At 40.3% G+C, this 17,928-nt stretch overlaps 2 protein-coding genes and 1 long non-coding RNA gene across 4 annotated transcripts; all 3 read right to left on the bottom strand.

The window, feature by feature from the left end:
• Window positions 1-282: 282 nt before the first annotated feature.
• On the bottom strand, window positions 283-2,128 carry LOC108090341 (sodium channel protein Nach). Its single transcript, XM_017188957.1, has 6 exons — window positions 1,767-2,128; window positions 1,411-1,701; window positions 904-1,352; window positions 724-850; window positions 563-666; window positions 283-500 (listed from the first exon to the last, which is right to left on the bottom strand). Exons 1-6 carry the CDS (start codon window positions 2,126-2,128, stop codon window positions 283-285), a joined length of 1,551 nt encoding a protein of 516 aa, XP_017044446.1.
• A 294-nt stretch (window positions 2,129-2,422) lies between these two features.
• On the bottom strand, window positions 2,423-15,437 carry LOC108090534 (putative inorganic phosphate cotransporter). 2 transcript variants are annotated; one of them, XM_017189262.2, is made up of 6 exons: window positions 15,332-15,437; window positions 11,189-11,849; window positions 4,557-4,729; window positions 3,920-4,483; window positions 3,323-3,853; window positions 2,423-3,259 (listed from the first exon to the last, which is right to left on the bottom strand). In XM_017189262.2, the coding sequence occupies exons 2-6, from the start codon at window positions 11,250-11,252 to the stop codon at window positions 3,044-3,046; spliced, it is 1,548 nt and encodes a 515-aa protein (XP_017044751.1). In that variant the 5' UTR covers window positions 11,253-11,849; window positions 15,332-15,437; the 3' UTR covers window positions 2,423-3,043. The 2 variants fall into 2 exon arrangements, with proteins under 2 accessions (XP_017044751.1, XP_017044750.1); XM_017189261.2 differs by lacking the exons at window positions 11,189-11,849; window positions 15,332-15,437 and adding an exon at window positions 6,198-6,569.
• A 1,195-nt stretch (window positions 15,438-16,632) lies between these two features.
• On the bottom strand, window positions 16,633-17,466 carry LOC122320121. The gene is made up of 2 exons (XR_006245485.1): window positions 17,355-17,466; window positions 16,633-16,851 (listed from the first exon to the last, which is right to left on the bottom strand). It is a non-coding gene; the product is annotated as an uncharacterized LOC122320121 (long non-coding RNA).
• Between the last annotated feature and the right edge of the window lie 462 nt (window positions 17,467-17,928).

Raw genomic sequence — 17,928 nt, 5'->3', positions numbered from 1 at the left:
TAAATAGTACCCTTATAAAATTGTTTTTATTGGTTGTATTAAATTTGTCTTACGATTTTAGCGTTCAAACTTAATAGATTATATTTTAATAAAGGTAATTGTTTATTTAATGGTAAGTTTCAAATACAAATACACTTCCTTTATTTTTAGTTTTGCAAGCCTTTAAAAACCTAATAAACCCTTTTGATAGAGTAAAACCAAGTTCATTCGCGCGAAATATTCTGACTAAAGCCGATTTTATTGCTCTAATTTATGACAATATTTTTTGCATTCTGCCACTGATTACGACTTGTGAATTATGAAAACTGATTTCTGGTGTTGACTGTGAGTCTCATTTGCTTTGGGCCAGGCGAACTTTGGCTTCTTACCAAGCATTTTACTCCGAGTTTCACATTCCATAATGTAGTTTTTGCGAAGAATAACTGAGAAATAATAGATGATCTCGACAACTGAGAGCATGCTCATGCCTACAAAAAGACTAAAAGCACTTCCCAAGTTAGCTGCAAGGTGAGATGAGTAAATTAGGTGAGAAAAATAAATTTGAGGAGGGCTATTAACTTACAAACTAGAGTCACCATATTGGAAAGCAAGTCACGCCGAAGGCGACGATAGCTGAAGGAGTTAATAAAAACATGCAATATGCCATCGTTTTCAGCCAAACCAGAGCTGAAATAAAAGATTATTTAAAAGGCAATGGCATTGGGAAACTCCTGGTATATTCACTAAAACTTATCCGCCACTGGCATGTTAAGTTGAAGGGGAAATTTTGATATCTGCACATCATAATCAAAGTGTTCACAGGTAAGTGGACAATAACATTGGGTACTTCTCTTCCTTGTAATTATGTCCGCTGAATGGGAAAAGTTTAATTCTATTATATGGTATGGTATATTAATGACTCACAAAAGTTATCCACCAGACAGGGAATATCTCTGAAAGTACAAATCCGATCTCTTGTGCGATTAAAGTCAAAAAAGTAAGTGTGACAGCCACAGAACTTGACCATGTTTGTGACCCTACAATTCAGTTCGCAATTTGGGTAGACATAATCTGGAAAATATTTCAGGGGAAACTCCTTCTGGAAAACGCAGTTCCTCTCCTCAATATTCAGTGCTTTCACAGCTGCCGAACAAAATGTTTCCTGGGGTCTAAGGGCAGCAAAAGTTTCGGTGTTGAAGGCCGCAAATTTAGAAACAGAATGGGCACTGGGAAAAGCGTCTGCTTCTTGGATGAGCACCTTTACGCCATAAGACAACGACTGTACTGGATCATACTTGTCGTCTTTTAGCCTTAGGACCATGGAAAGGCCATATTTTTGGCTTCCAATAGCTTTCCGTGCAGTGAAGTTGAGACTTTAAGACGCGGATTTAGAAACTGTACAAATTAATACAAATTCAAATTAATACCAACCCCTTTTGTCGCAAATTAAATGAACAACAGTGTCCGAAAAAAGTCTTGGACAGCTGAAAAATCGTTGAACAATCCACTATATCACCATTGAATCTACAGCGATACAGGATTTCATCACAGTTCCAACGCAGATGTTCCACCAGCTGTTGAATTGTGAGGTTGTTGAGGGAGAGTAAGGACTCCATTAGATCGATTTCATCGCCAGTGTAACGTTCATCATCCAGCATAAAACCGTAGAAAATGTGAAGTTTCCTAAGAATGGTTCGTAAATCAGATCCTTGAGGGAGTTGGCTGCCATAATTAAAATATTGAGTTCAAATATTGTATATTTTTTTTGATAAATCATGTAAACCTACACAGTTGTAAGGAAAGCCTCAGACTTTTGCATGTTGAAAAGGGCATCTGGGCAAATGGTGACCGGTGGAAAGTGAAGAATGCTGACTGGAGTGCTGTCACTTTCCACATTCATTCGCGTTGGACTGCTGCGATAGTCCAAGTAGAAGGTGTGCGCCATAACAACAGCGCAGGTGAACATAACCAGCGAGATCAGCAGCCACACGAGATGCACTATTCTGTTGGTGTCTTCATCGCGGGTGTATCTCAATCCATGGATACTGCTGGTGACACAAAAGTCGTTCCAAGTCCGCCGAAGGGATCCCACAAAGGGAGATACTTTCAGATCCACTTGCTCCGGTTTCAGCTCCTCTTCGTGACCCATTTGACCCGCCAACTGAAGACTTCTGCTTCGTAGAGGGCATTTAAATACGGGACACAAGAGATGGCTGCACTTGATATCCTGACAAGTGCTTATTATTTACGAATTAGTATTCAAGGGTAAAGTAACACCCACAATAAATTTCAGGGTTGCTTTAAGTTGGGTCTAAGAGAACTCTTTTTTAAAGCTATCTTTGTTAAAGAAAATATGGCCTACATAAGTGGCGACTTTCTTGTTTCAATGAATTACAACTGTGCTCAAAAAAATAAATGCAAAAAAAATGGAAGTAGAGAAATGTAGATTTGTATGTATGTGCATTGTATTATGTTGTATTGTTTAAAATATTTAGTATGTTTAATATGATTTAAGTTCTTACATAAACATAGGGTTATAAGATTATGTTGTTTATAAAATCTATAATTATTATTTTTCAATTTCTGATTCATAAGAAATTTCCCCCTATCCAACCCAAATAAATTTTCATGTTTTTGTTGTTCCTTAAACTAATAGTTTTTAATGGTTTTCATACATTTGGTTGCTTGCTTAACAATGTTCGCTTGAGCGGATCATTTAATTTCAGAACGAATCAGTGAGAGAACTAAACTCTGTCGCTATCACAATAAGATAAGAAAGCTACGCATTTGCAATGGTAGACCTCGATTTCCCTAACTATAGTTGACGATTTGTGCTCGATTTGGTGTGGGTTCGCTTTTGAGTTCCCAATTTATTTACAATTGGAAGAATGCTGTCTTTTTTAGCGGCGTTAATGCAGAGGTATAGGAATACATCAAAGGCTAACTATCGATATTAACAAGTTTTGGCTTAGCAATTAGGTAACTAAAACAAGGACTAAACTACGTTTTTTAATAGTATATAGTATACGGACAACTACGGCTAATACTACGGTCTTCTGGGTTTCTAGGAGCTGGATATTGCCGGTGGCGCCGAGCTGCCGTTGCTCAGCCTCTGCGGAGTGGTGGTGCTGGTGGTTTGGAGCGCCGGCTTCTGCTCATCATCCTCTGGGTTGTCCCAGTACTGGCGCTCTCCAGAGCCAAAGATGTTATAGAAGGTACCGCAGATGATGTACACAAAGGCGGCGATGAAGAACACGATCTGCCACTGACCCATCAAGGGCTGTAAAACACAAAAGTTACATAAGTAAGTTGAGGAAAGGTTTTGAATAAGTTCAAAACTCACCTTGCTTGGATCCGAGATGAGGTTTCCTGCAACAATGGGTGCCAGCAGACCAGCCAAGTTGGCCGAGCAATTCGTGATCGACATCAGGAAGCCAGCGAAGCGCGGGGTAAGGTCCAAGTGGTTGATCTTGAAACCGGAGTAAATGCCTCCATTCAGACCCACTCCGATGGTGAGGATGGCCAAGGTCAGAGCTCGATCGCAGCCCGTGTAGGAAGCGGCAATCAAGGCGATTCCAGGACCGTACTGGCCAATGCTGTTGATCAGCTTCCTGGTGGCCGTGTGCGTGAATCTCTTGGAAGTGATCATCCAATCGGCGATCACCGAGATGAACATCGAGAACAGCCACATGGCCAAGTAGGGCAGGGAGCTGAGGAGACCGTTGGACTTCAGGGAGAAGCGGAGCACCTGTTTCATGTAAGTGGGCAACTCGGTCATCAGAGTCTCGTAGCCGTAGTTGTGACCCATGTGGGCAAACAGAATGGCGTAGAAGGGCAGCGACTTGATGATGGCCTTGAAGGGAATGGGAGGGCTCTACAAAAAGAAGGGAAAAACATTAGTTAATCTGCTAATAAACAAAAAGAGTACCAGCAAACCCACCTTGACCACATCAGTGCCCCAGAGCGCATCGTTGATGTATTTCTTCTCGCGCTCATCGATCTTGGGATGCGAAGAGGGGTCCTCGTAGACAAAGATCAGGAAGGCGACGGACCACACGGTTCCCACGATGCCGAACACATAGAAGATCGATGGCCAGCCGCCATCGAAACCGTATTCAGCCAGCAAACCGGAGAGTGGCATCGAGATGATGGTTCCAAACTGAGCACCCGCATAGACGGCAGCACCCATTCGAGATCTCTCGTTGGGGGGAATCCACTTGGCCAACATGGCGTGGGTGCAGGGCACAATGGGACCCTCACCCAAGCCCTGGATGAAACGCACCACACACAGACCCCAAACTCCTCCTTCGCGGGCAGCCACGGGAACCAAAAAGGCGAACACCGAGTTGATCAGCATTCCATAGCCCAGGAAACGCATAGAGCCGTACTTCTTGGCCAGAATGCCGAAGGGAATCTGGGTGATCACATAGCCGTAGAAGAACGAGGACAGAATGTAGCCCTGCAGAGCGGAGCTCCAGGGGAACTCGCCATCCTGGGAATCGTCCTACAACAAGGAAACAAAGAGAAACTCATTAGTAAATGGCACTGAGAATTCTATGCTTTTAAGGCCAACTTACAATTGGTATATCCCGATCGCCGCACTCGTCATCGTACTCCTCGTCACCGGTCTTAATGGCCGTGTGGTTGACCATGGCCACAATGGCCACCGACATGTTGGTGCGCATCACATAGGCATTGGCCATGCCCAGGAAAAGCATAAACGTCACAAAGTACCGGGTTGCAAAGAATCCTACAAAATGAAAGAACAGAGAAAATATAAATCAGTAAAATTACTCATTAAAAATAGAGCCCCCGAGGCAAAATAAACCTCTTAGAGAATTTACAAACTGATTTATTTTTTGCATTTAGTGCATGCGTCAGCGAGCAAAAAGCAAACACAGAATAATTAATCTAAGACAGACGGAAATCGTGTCAACAACTATAAATGCTAGCCGGCCAATTATTTGCTTCGGAAATGCAGAAATAACCCGAATGTATCGGGGCCAAAAGCGAGATATGAAGATATAATCTTGACTGGGTTTGCTTAGCTCAAGGTTCGTTGCTCGCACGAGATAAGATTCTCTGCTAGATGACGCAAAGATTATCGGAGAACATTCTGAAGATTCTACGAAGAGAAAATATGTGTCAGATTTTGTAAACCTAATTCTATTAGTTTCATTCATTATCAATCCAAAAACAACAATTTATTGTATTACAATATGCCATAACTGATTTATCCAGCAATCTCCAATTTGCCATTCGTAATTTCCACCCCTCTGTTTATTCGATTTTATTGCCTGCGACTCATATTCCGCGATCGCGTTTTATTATTACGATGAAGCAATTGTTTACGTTTGGTTGGGTGTGTTTGTAGTTTTTAAGTGCCATTTGTGTCATTTGTCAAACGTGAACGCCGGCATTTCTAGCAATTTTCACGGCCGTGCAACACGTGAGGTTACTCAGAATTCCAGCTGCCAGTACAGTTGTGTTTTTGGGATTGGGGTTTTTGTGGTTTAATTAGTCGGTGACGCATAGAAAGTTCAAGGCTGCCAGCTAGCAGAAATAATTGAGCCAATTTACTTTCAAAACTAATGAACTTTGCCCACCACCTTGTGGAAAATCAAAATATGCTCCACAAGCATTTTCTGTTCAATAACCCGACAGATTCCCTGGAATTTAGTTGGCCATAATTCACAAAAAAAAGGCTACGACATAAACAATAGCCTGAAACCGCAATATTGCTGATTTCAAATTAATTTTAAAAATATTGCCGTTCGCTAGCCGTTTATTTTTGCTCACGCAGCGTTTAATCGCGCGATTTGCTCGCTTTTTTCCCTGTTTTCCCCCCATTCCTCAGCAACATCTCGTGTTGCACAATCGCCGCGTTTGCTTTCGTTGCCAGCAATCTGGCGACGGGGAGAAGCACGTGTATATCGCGCGAAACAGTCCAAGGGGAAAAAACCGGTCTGCCAGTGGAAAAGTGTGTGTTTAGAGGGCGAACGCCGCCTAACAACAAACTGCTACCCTTAATATTACGCATACGCAGAGTGGTCATAAAATAAATAAGGAGAAGAAAGCGAGGGAATGGTAAGAACAAATATGAAAGATTAAAAGAATCTATCGACTCACTATAAAAACATTTCAAAAATGTATTATTTCACTTCTTATTTTAAATTATATTCATTTCTAGACTCTTGTTCTGGTTAACTTTATCTTACTCTGCGGCTGTTGCTCCAGTGATTCATGGAGATTCCTCTGATTCCACACCAAAACATGGCCATCGCGATGCCGATGGTTCAGACTGCTGCGACGGAAAGGCATTTTGCTCGAAGCCACACTTAACTTAAATAAATTTGATATTTTCTAGTTCGGTTTTCCTCGATTTCAAGACTTTTTGCGCACACGCTTAAACCATTTCATTGTCTATCTCTCGACTTGGCCGGCTGAAGACCGAAACATATCGCGGGCTGGGAAACTCAGAGGTAGGAACGAGGAAAACTAGCGATAATTCGATGGACAAATGTGCTCTGCCTCCGACGTTGAACGGTCAACTGAGTGGGTAATTCTGCTCCCGCTTGTTGCTTTCAGCTTTTTCTACTGAGCGCCAACTGTTGCGCCGCCTTCATTTATAAACTGCCGTGGGTTCGCAATATGCGAGTATATCTGCGGCTGTTGGGTTCGGATATAGAACGATGTAGGACTGTACGAATGTGTGGTTTGGTTCTGCGCCGGCGTCGCTCTCTCCGCCGCTGGGTGATTACATCAGTTTTAGTGTTCAGATTTCGACTAATTAAGCGAGGCGGTGGAAAAGTCTCCCCTGCATAATGCATCATTTCGAACCCGCCGATTGATGTCAATTGATAGAGTCAACTTTTCAGCCGGGTACCAAAGTCAAAGACATCGGTCGAATCACCTCCTATAGTATATATGTCTAATTATATCGGGCGGACGTAAGCACGGCACACATTCACATCTCGTGACTTTCGGCACATGGAAGACGAAGTACACGCGCTGCCTAAAATATTCAGAGCTAAGTGATTACGGTAACACCGGGAATGCTTGTTGGGAAATCGGAAAAATTGCTAAAAATATATATCCCTAGTACACTTAAAGCGGTGCCTTTAAGTGTTTTGAAATCGAATATTTGTTTCATTTAATTTGGTTCATAAACTAGTACACTTTATACATTTAAGGATCATCTCTTGTATTTTATAAGCAATATAAATCCTAAATGTAATACTCAAGCTATAATTTAAATCCAACCATCCCTAGTAAAAACAAATGGCAGAGACGCATGCAAATACGCCTATGGACTCGGGATGAAGTCATAGAAGTGCGACGCAACCAAATGGAGGCGCCCCCATGAGGTGCACAATATATTTTCTGAGTAATTACTGGTCACGCCAAAATATATACTCTATTTAATCGCTTTGACAAGTTGTTGCTAATTTTTACATAGCCCACAAGACTGAGCAATACCGCTCACCATTTCCCCTATTGTTTTGGTTTTGTCATTATTTATTTTTTCAACAAACCGCAGAGCGAGACCAAAGTTGAAACTGTAAAAATAGCTACAGTCACGCTTGAATCGCACAAGTGTTTAACTTATATTCGTTTAATAGTGTGTGTGTGTGTGCGTTGATGGCGAAGCCCGCTCAGAAATTTGCCGCCGGCTGAAACCGACACGTGTTTGTCGCCTGTCTCCGCTCACAAGTTCAATTTGCCAATGCGATACGATCGCAGCGACGTGGGAATGTTCTTTTATTTTTCTATCTAAAGCTAAGATGAGGAATATTTTTTCAGAGGTTAAAACTGGTTAATATACCATAAAAATTAATGGTCTGAAGGCATTAAAAATACACTTGTTTTTAATGCTTTTTTATAAATATATTTTACAAACTTTCCTGGCGATATCTGATCAACAAGTCGAAATGCTGGAGATATTCGCAAACAACATAGTTAAAGCCCCTTTCACTTCCATTCCTCTTTTTTATGGTTCCCCTTTGTGTTAATTATGGTCAGCTGGCCTGAGCGTGTCTACGGGGCTCTCGTGACAAAAAAGAGAAGCCATTCACAGTGTCATGTTTGATGCATACCATATTCTAATTATTTAAGTGTATGTAGGTGTATTTTTGGCAAATCCTCTAATGGAATACTTTATGGTCATGCCGCGGTACAGTTGTGCGCGCCCCGAGCAATTAAGTGATTTTTCATTTTCATCTGCCAACTATTACGATCTATTTTTGTTCAGCAACAAGATAGAATATATTTTTATTGATAATTGTTTATGGGTAACTAATGAGTTAACTATTTTACATATACTCTACATGGAGTCTACAAGCTTTCGTTACGTTTTCGTTGCCTGCTTTTGGGGTGAGCTTCAGCGTAACGTAACGTGAATTTACGTAAGTATTAAAATTAACTACTTTTCAGGGATTTCTTTGGAACTCTGCTTTCTTCTCCGATTGAGTTGTAAATGAATAATTGCGTGAGAGCATTCTGGGGAATTCTGGCCATACAAAAGCCTCTGTTTTGCACAGACAGCCACAATAATAAAGCACAATTGACGTTTATTTGGCTTTCAGCTCAATTTAAACATAAACAGCGAATACTTGTCGCCGTTTGCGGGTTCCTAGTATCGGGTATCTTGAAAGGTGCAAAAGAGTACCGCAAATATTTGTCGGCTATAAAAATGGAGGGCTTTGTTTTCCCAGAAGGTCAGACCGATGACAATCCGAGATTATTTGCCCACCTTTATCAGATGGTTCCAATTCAGCTAGTCGCCACTGTGGCATTGGGTTAATTGCTCCGTAATTTCTATTTCGGCTTCCCTTTTTGCAGGTAAAGCGGTAGATATCACTCTGTGAATGAATGTCTCGTCTATTTTCGTGGTAATTGTAATCTACATAAAAATAGTAGCAAGCACACTCAAGAGATGAGATGAGTAATTCGCATGCCACTCACTGTCGCAAATAAAAAAGTGCACAAAAAAATTAAATACTATTCTGCGAAACGTCGCAAAGTCACGATCTTAAAAAAAAAAAGAATTTCAACTGTCCAAATTGAAAAGTTTATAGTGTTTGCCATCTCCCTTGCTCCCATTAACATTTAAACCTACTTTGTAAGAGCAATTTTTCAATTTAGCAAGTTGCAGTGAGATGGGCCGCAAATCGGATTACGACAATGCCCCGAGACGTCAACGGCAACGATGCTATACTCGTCTATATACTAGATATGTCCCCTGGAAATATAGAACGGATATGGGGCTCCAGTCGAGCGGATCGCTGAACAGGTCGCTGATTTCATACTCTGCCGCCCTATTGTTAAATTACTGGGTGTTTTTGCGAGCCACAAACTGCGGAGGCGTCGCCTGGGAAATTGAATAGATAATGTATTCACGGTAGCGTCCAATTAACCAGTGGAATGTCGCTAGATGACAAAACCAGAGGGTCACCCATTCAAAAGTCAATATCAGGGCCAAAAGCCAGCGACTTGCTGAAAAACTCGGCAAGCTGCCAGACCGAAAATCGCTCTCATTTCGCCATTCCCGACACGACAAGCTAAAATGACTCTGCAATCGCTAATGAAAGTAAAAAGGGAAAAGTGCTCGCCGGAATCTCAAGGCGAATGCATTTCCCCCGATGACCTTAGCCGCGAATATCGCGAATATCGGGAGAAAACAAGTTTTAACACCCCGCCTTGCAGAGTTCATTTGCTCAGTTATAAACACGTACTGTATTTGGCATTTGCTGCGATTTGTGCGATTTATAGCTCTGTTTTTTTTTGGCTAGTTTGTTTTTTGCACTTTCGGGCCTTTACCGGTAACCGGTTTTGGTTGGTTGAAACCACGCTACTTAGCTATGAAAAAGGTAAAACGGGAACTCAAACAAACTGTGTCAAGAGTCGAGCAGATGACTTCTGAGTAAAATATTTCAGGAAGGCAAAGACAACGTAAACAAACCACTTGGCCGGTCCACAAATGGCAAAATAATAGGCAAATTAGACAAAAACAGTTGGGCATTGTTGACTCAACTGTGTAAAAAATGTATAAAATATTCCGCTTTATTAAAATGTTTACTGAATTAAAAATGCGAATAAAATTACACATAATTATACACCTACAACCTGCTTTCTGTTCATATTGAATTACTTTGTTGTTGGAAATTTTGCTAATTTTTTAAAATAAAGTATCAGATATTCATAAAGTTTTCCTGTGCTAAACACGAAAGTGATTCGGGAATCACACGTTAATTGAGAATTTGGCTCACGCATTGGCGACTCTTGTTATTAATGGATTTTATTTTTGTCCTCATTTTCGTTGCATAACAAATAACTTCCGTTTAGCGGCAACCTTCTCGTCCATTTTCGGGCGGATTTCGTTTATTTAAATCAAGTGGATTCCCGGAGAAGCAATGAGAAGCCCATTCAATCGACTTCAAGTGTAATTTTTGAGTTTAACGATTGCGAAATAGCTCACGTTTTCTGTTCAGGTTTTGTATTGTTAATTTGCTTAGCAGCTCGAGCAACTGATAAATATGAATTATATGGCTCAGCGCTTGAGACACACAGCCGAGTGAATTGTCATTTGCAATAAATGGGGCAATTACCAGGCGACTGAAATCATAGACTTGGGGTGTGCATCATATGGATTACAAACCGAGCGGATAATTGTTCGAAAGAAAAGAAAGCTGAGGCGTAGGTATATGCATATTACTGAGATTAACTTTGAATCAATTATGGTATACAAATTACTTCCTGATATTCATGTTTAGTCGAATAAGGTTCAAGAAGTTAATAACTGGGTTGTTCTATTTCCTAGGGTAAGTGAAGATTTTCTACTTTTGAATGAATGTACTTATCGAAGATTTTAAAAGGTTTATTAATTAAAATAAGAAATTCTATTCTGATAGACTAGATCTATTATTGAGGTATAAAATAATTTCTATATAAAATACTACTCTAATTTTATGGTTTAGTTTTTATTGGTCTTTGTATTTATGATGTTTTTGTCACATCCCTAACAGTCCCTTGATAATTGCCAAACAAAGAGGGCAATAACAATTGGGAATTATCTTAGCTGTAAGTGACAGTTGTGATTTATCTCGACTACAATTAGTAAATGTAACACCGCTTGTTTGTGACATTTGGCACGCTCCCACACTCGCCTTTCTAGGACATATAGAGTATATTATATCTAAAGAAAACTCACCAAGAGCTGGCTTCTGCAGATCCTTCTCGGTGCTCGCACAAATGGCCTCCTTTGACGCAGACATCTTGATTATTGTGTTGTGCGGGTTTTATGGCTTTAAGGGCTTTGTTCAGGTTAAACACAGAGTGTTAAAACAAATTGATTACGACGCTGCAGGTGGCGCGTTTAAATATCACAATACTGCAACAATGCAGAAAGCAAACTTTCTGCGGGGGTGTAATTGCACGGGAGTATTTGCAGTCGAACTTTTGTAAGCAAGAAGACGTCGGGGTATTTGCCCCACCGATACGATATTTGCACAATTATCTTCAGCTGGAGATTCTTCTGGATCTACGGCCGCTTTCTTCGGGTTTCTTCACTCGCGATCTGCTGCCGCCGGCAGCTTGATTTGTTCTGATTGACAGACAGCGGGCAGCGGGCCTTTAAATAAGCCCCGATTCAGGTTCGGACTGGGTCCCAGTCAGACGTCTGTTGTCTGCTGTCTGCTGTTTGCACGATTTATTCGCCGTTTCGCCGGGCTTGTTGACACTCGCTTTTGCTCTTCGGGGATACGGATGCCGATGTCCCTTCACTTCTCCAGCAGCTTCCCCGCTTTTCTGGCTGGCTGGCGGATCGCAGATAGCAGATAGCAGATCACAGATCGGCAGATCAAGTTGTTAATCTGAAAGCAGAGAGCGGTAAACAAATTAGTTTGATAAATTTAGCAGGCTATCGGCTTCAATTGGTTAGGCAAACGCTAAGTGTCGCCGAATGCGAAAAAGTCCACCGTCATCCCGAGTTTGTCGAGTTTGACATTTGATTTCGAGATCTCACGAGTCAGTCTCCCTACGCACGTTTTCCCAGTTAACAGCGACCGGCGATTAAATATTTGATACCGTGATTTGGCGAATATTATATGTATATAATTTATCGTTAGCCCCGATCGGTCTGGGGTACAGTTTGCCAGCTGATTTTTTAGCCAGTTCTGCGAGGAGGCCTTGTCTGCTTTTTTCATGTGCCGCATGGCAAGGCTAGTTTAATATTTGCATTTATATCGCACACTCGCAACGTAATTAACCTTACAGCTCTACTTATCTCGTTCGGAGCTTATCCACTCACATATTGACAATTTCGGCTCCCTGATGATGTAATGTGTTTATTAACTTTACGCTTGTTTCCCTCTGCGGCAAACTACCGAAAATCAAGACAATGTTTCCCTTTTTACGAAACTGGTTACGGGGTTTCGCGAGGCAAATTCCGAGTAAACTGATTATAACAGCGCTTTGATTCTACATTTAATTAAATTAAAAAAAAACTCAAGTCAATATAACAAAACCTCAGTTGCGCACTCGAGTTTTTGTGTGAGCCGCATTTTAATTGTTGTTCAAACTGTTCGAACGTCAGAGCAGCCCCAAAAAACGTTTTTGGAAAGTTTCATAAGCCGTCTGAGCAACCTGCTCTCCCCGTGTTTTGTTTGCGCAGATTTCTTAGAAATTGAGCCCACACAATGGCTTAATTTGGCTGTTATGAATGTCAAAGTGTAGCAAACAAAAATAGCACTATAAACAAGTCAAGTAAGCAATTAATTAGAGAAGAAATGATTAAATATCTCCATAATCTAAGCTTGATTTCGTAAGAAAGACAAGCTTGGTTCAATGCTGTAGATTTATACGTTGAAAGTTGAACAAATTCTAACACTTGCACCATTTAATTTAAATACAATGGCATGAAAAATGTATGCCTCGTTCCCTTTGTTACTGTATTACCTTTTGCCCTTATCAGATTATATTTCCTTGTAAATGCAATTATTATATAATTTAGCCCATTACAAAGCAAGAATTTTTCTTATCTTTTTATAAGCCAATGATCAAAAATAGAAACGTGATCTCTATGGTTATTTAATAAGATCGTTCAATATAGTAGCGCAAATCTCGAGTTTCCTTTGCCGCATTTCTGTCACAAATATTGATCAATTTAAACAATTAGCAATCTGACATTTGGGTAAACATTGGGACTGTCAAACTTAGACGGAATGATTTTGCATTTCAAGACTGCTAAACAACCGCAGATCGCTGAAGGCAGTCGAAAGCGATGGTTGCCATACTCCTGGCACGGATCTCACTAAATATAGCTTTTCATTGCTATAAATACTATAAATCGCGGCAAATTAAAATAATTTAAGTCCGATAATAGGTAACTAACAACTTTGTATGAAAAGCGAAAAATCCCCGGGGTTCTAGGGATCTCCAGCACATGCTTCTAAAACTCTATAAATAATGTAATAAATTTAAATTGCAATCTTTTATTGCTAATTGTTTATTGTGTCGCAACTGTTCGTTGTCTGTAGTTTATAGCTACATTTGGCCGGCATTAAAAGTGCATTAGTAAATAATAGTAAAAACCCTAAATTTATGGGTGGCCACAAAGTCATATTTAATGCAGTGGATGGGGGCAACAAAAATTTATGAATCTAATCGCTATCGCTAACGCCTCTTAATCGGATTGAAAAGTACGCCGAGGCGCTAAAAATTTGCTGAAGTGTCGGAAATTTCGGCAAGATAAGTGGGCAAAGGGAGAAGCTGCCAAAGTTCGAATTGACCAATAGAATACTTCTGGCCACTTGTAGAAAAAACCGCATGCTCATAAATACCGCGTTAGACAGATTTATTGACGGACTGTCGTTCGAGTTCTTCCGAAATGAGTTGGTAATCATCGAATAGGTTGCCATGAGAGGTGACTATGGCCGTAAATCAAACAGGCTTATCTAAGAGCCAGCATTGAGTGTGGAACCTCTCATAGATTGCACGGCAATGCGAACTACGGACTCGAAACGAGATACTTCCTCTGGGCCCAAAACACGTGCTAATTACACTTCATTCACCCCTTTTTCGGCTGACTGAGATGCGGCCATAACGGCATTCAAGGCATCTGGTATCAGATTGCCTAATTATGCTATAATTGGGCCTTATCGCTGGTCCATAAACCAGCCTTCGTCGCTTATACGACGGATCCGTGACAAGGCAATGGCAAATTTTCCACCCGTGCTGCGGTTTAAACAACCGTAGATTGGCATTTTAATGGGGATGGGTTACTCTTAATTTATTTTAATGCCATTCGTTATTTGTTCCAATTGCCGCCAACATTTCCAGTTCCACTTCAATTTTCATTTTCACTGGCTTGTGGTGTTTGCATTCAGCTTTTCAAGTTCAAGTTCAGGCCCGAGACTCAACCTCAACTCACATTCACATTCACATTCGATTCGGCCGAGTGGCTGCACACTCGGGAAAACCCAGGCATCTAATGCTTAACTTTCATTTGGCTAACTAAATACAGAACTTGTATGCTTTAAATTTCATGTATACTTGGAAACTTGGGTTCAGTACGACTGTTTTTTAAACATTAAAAATGTCTAAAATAAAATACGAGTATATGTAAATAACAAAGTGCTTGTGTTGGCTTTTTACTTTGAATCAAATGCAGTGTGTTTTTTATATATCATACATTTTTTCCGCAGTGCAACACTCATTATCAGATTCTTAACATTGTTTTTGCCGTTCTCCAGCAGTGGGAAACTGTTTGGATCAGCGGACCTGGGAGTTTCAAGGGGTCTTATCTGCTTATCGGCGCGCATTTTCGCACTTGAGTCGGCTATCGAATTGGGATTCGAAATAAAAGTAAATAGGGTTCTGTAATCTTCACAAACATCTAAGTGGGAGTGAACGGTGTGGTTACACAAAAAAGCGCATCATTAGCGATCGTAAATCATTCACTTTAATCGAGTTCCTTGACAATTAACAGCTGAACCCTTTGTTCGCCTTACTTAACTCGTTTTTTTAGCCTTTGTTAACGTTTTAGCCTGGCAGAGGTTTTAAAACATATTTTAATTTCGTGGATTTAATTGGCTGGTGGATTTAATCAGAAACTCACTCACCTCACGCCGAACGCAAATACACACGCGCAAACTCACAGAAAAACAACTTTTTAAAAATACGAATCAGCTGTTTTGACATCCCCGTTCTTAATAAGGTTTTTACACTCTTTTTCGCAGTGGGGCCAATTAACTGCAACTCAGCGAATTTGCGGACAAAAACAAAGGCGGGAAGTAACACAGAACAGACGGCACAGCGGAATTCTGCTAACTTAGAGTCTAGGTTTACCACTCACATTAATGGATTTTGTCGCAGGCCAATTTTCCACGCACAGCCGATGGAAAACTTTCTTTCGCAGCTTTTCACTCGCTCCTTTCGCTACGAGCGTTGGCACTGTAATGACTTACTACCGCGGCTAATTGAACGTTTTTATAATTCTGTTTCTGTTTTTGCTCACTAAGCAGCGAAGCCGGCCGCGGCAGCGAAGTCGACGTCGGCGTTGGCGTTAGGAAACACGAAGCGCTCAACTTGATTCACCGGGCGAGCTTCGTCCAACTGATAACTACCTGCCAGCCAGGTGATAATGGCCCATTGTGTTAATAAAACAGCGTTATAAACCACCGGTATGTGGTGTATAATGGAGCTGCCTTTCGAGGATCTCACTCCCACTTTCGGCTGACCCCGTCGAATCGGTTTCGATTAACCGGTTGCGGAGAGTGTGTGTGCAGTTACTTTGCCCTCTCTGTGGAGAATACAAGCCCACACATATTAAGGGGGGTACGGGTGCACTCACACTCCCGTCAATCGTGTGCCGCTCACGTGAGCACACTCGCACTTTCTGGCAAATTACTAAATTAATCTCTCGCCCGCATGAGAGACACATGGCGATGGGCGAAAGAGACTTTTACGATATTGACAGATTGACAAGCCCCATAAGGAGAATTACGATCGCTGCTATTTTAAAGATCTAGAATTGACGTCAAGCGAAGGTTGTTCGCATAGGGAATAACTTCTCACTGGATTAAAGCTCTCTTTTCCGTCAACACTAAAAACACTAATTCCTGTACTATATATAAAACTGTCTGATGATATTTCAATAAAAATAGATTATAAGTTCATAATTTTTAGATAAAACATATGTTTGCTCTCCTCCTTGTGACACAGAATTCAAAGGGTATTATCTTATTTACAAAATATATCCTTATTTTAATAGTGGTCTATTATTATACTCTTTTTAATTCAAATAATTTTTACCTTAGTACTCAATAGCTCTATAAGCCAACTGTGGTCAGCGATAAGGGAACGGGCAGTTTTATTCTTGCGGTAGCTAATATCAACTGATTTTGGGTCTATAAAGAGTCGTAAAACACAATCTTGACCAGCAGTAGTCGGCTTGGGTTTATACTATGTATAAAGTACCGCCTTATGAATGAGATCAACGGGGAAAAGTTGGTCACATGATTTCGGATTGTGGTCTTCGGATTAGCCCAACAGCCGAAGCGATATAACCTTTTTGGCGATCCCTTATCAAAGCGGCTATAAGTATGACAGCTTCGAGTGGCAATCGATTGCCCGTGCCAAATAATATTTTAACAATACATTTCAGTTGCTATTGCTTGTATTATCTCGTTATTAATTATATTTTAAAAATCTAGATAGGACACAGTGTGTTTTTGTGACGAAATTGAATAATCGAAAGAGATATTTCAGCGCCACAATTGATCCGCATTATTTTTCGGGGCCGGTCGTTTGACGCACTTAATGTGTGTTTGGATTTCCATCTTTTAGCCAAGATAACGAAACGTTGTTTGTGGCCTGCAAACAATAAGGGAGTATATTGCATTATATCTCCAACAAAACGAAAAAAATTTATTTTTATTTTTGATTAAATGAAATTATCGCTGGTGAAGTATGAAGTGATTTTCCACTGAATGTAGTCTGAGTCATTGAGGGAAATAAGAAAAATCATTGCATCTATTTGAAAATAACAACGATTAACTAGAAGTCAACCTTATCACTAATATAAGTCTAGACTCTCTATATTCATTTTGAAAGGGGGAAGTGCCTAGAGTTGCAAAAACTTCCTTATATTTTAGGTGGTAACAATTTGAGTTATTCTATAAATAAAGTTAACAAACTTGTATAAATTTTAGCCACGAATTATTATAGCTGATAAGGAGAGTTATTTATTATTTTATTTATAAAGTGGTTTAATCTGATGTTAAGTGCTAAGAACTTAAGCTTTTAAAGTATGGGCTTTGTCAAATTTTTATGGCCTTCCTAATTTACAATTAAAATAAAAATGGAAATACACTTACCCTTCGTAATGGGTGTCTAGATTTTGACTATTGCAACTCTATAAACATACTTTACTGATTATAATAACTAGTTTTATAGCACTAAAGTGCAAATAGTTTTAATCTGAATGCGTCAGGCGGAACGTTGTAGCTTAAACTGGTTGTAAATAAATAAACTAGATTAGTAACTAAATCTGTTCCACTTTTCATTGGTTTGCCAATTAGTACCATTTAACGGACTTCAGAGACCAGATGATAAAGTTTCTTATACATTTGTCACTACTAATATAATATTCTGGAGTGATTATGGGATATACATTACCCGCAACCCCAACTCTATGTGGGTTCCGGTTGCGTTTTGAGGAAGATTGCCGGGAAAAACAGTTAAGAGTGACTTTCTACGAAGTAAGAAGTGTGTAGAACTTCGGATCAAACTATGGAATATTTTAGCCTCATTCTATAAAGTTGAAAGCAATGCTTGAATGACTCTTTTTCTAGCTCATAAATGTGATCTAATAAATATCAAAAAATTGTGCAGAAAAATAAATAAATCAGTGTCGAGCTGAACGTCGGATGTCTCGATTAAAAGGCGTGC

The sequence above is a fragment of the Drosophila ficusphila genome, unplaced genomic scaffold (genome assembly GCF_018152265.1).
Source record: "Drosophila ficusphila isolate 14025-0441.05 unplaced genomic scaffold, ASM1815226v1 contig_414, whole genome shotgun sequence".
NCBI classification, from domain to species: Eukaryota; Metazoa; Arthropoda; class Insecta; order Diptera; family Drosophilidae; genus Drosophila; species Drosophila ficusphila.
Note: the sequence above shows the minus strand (reverse complement) of the source record. Positions and strands in the feature narration are given on the sequence as shown.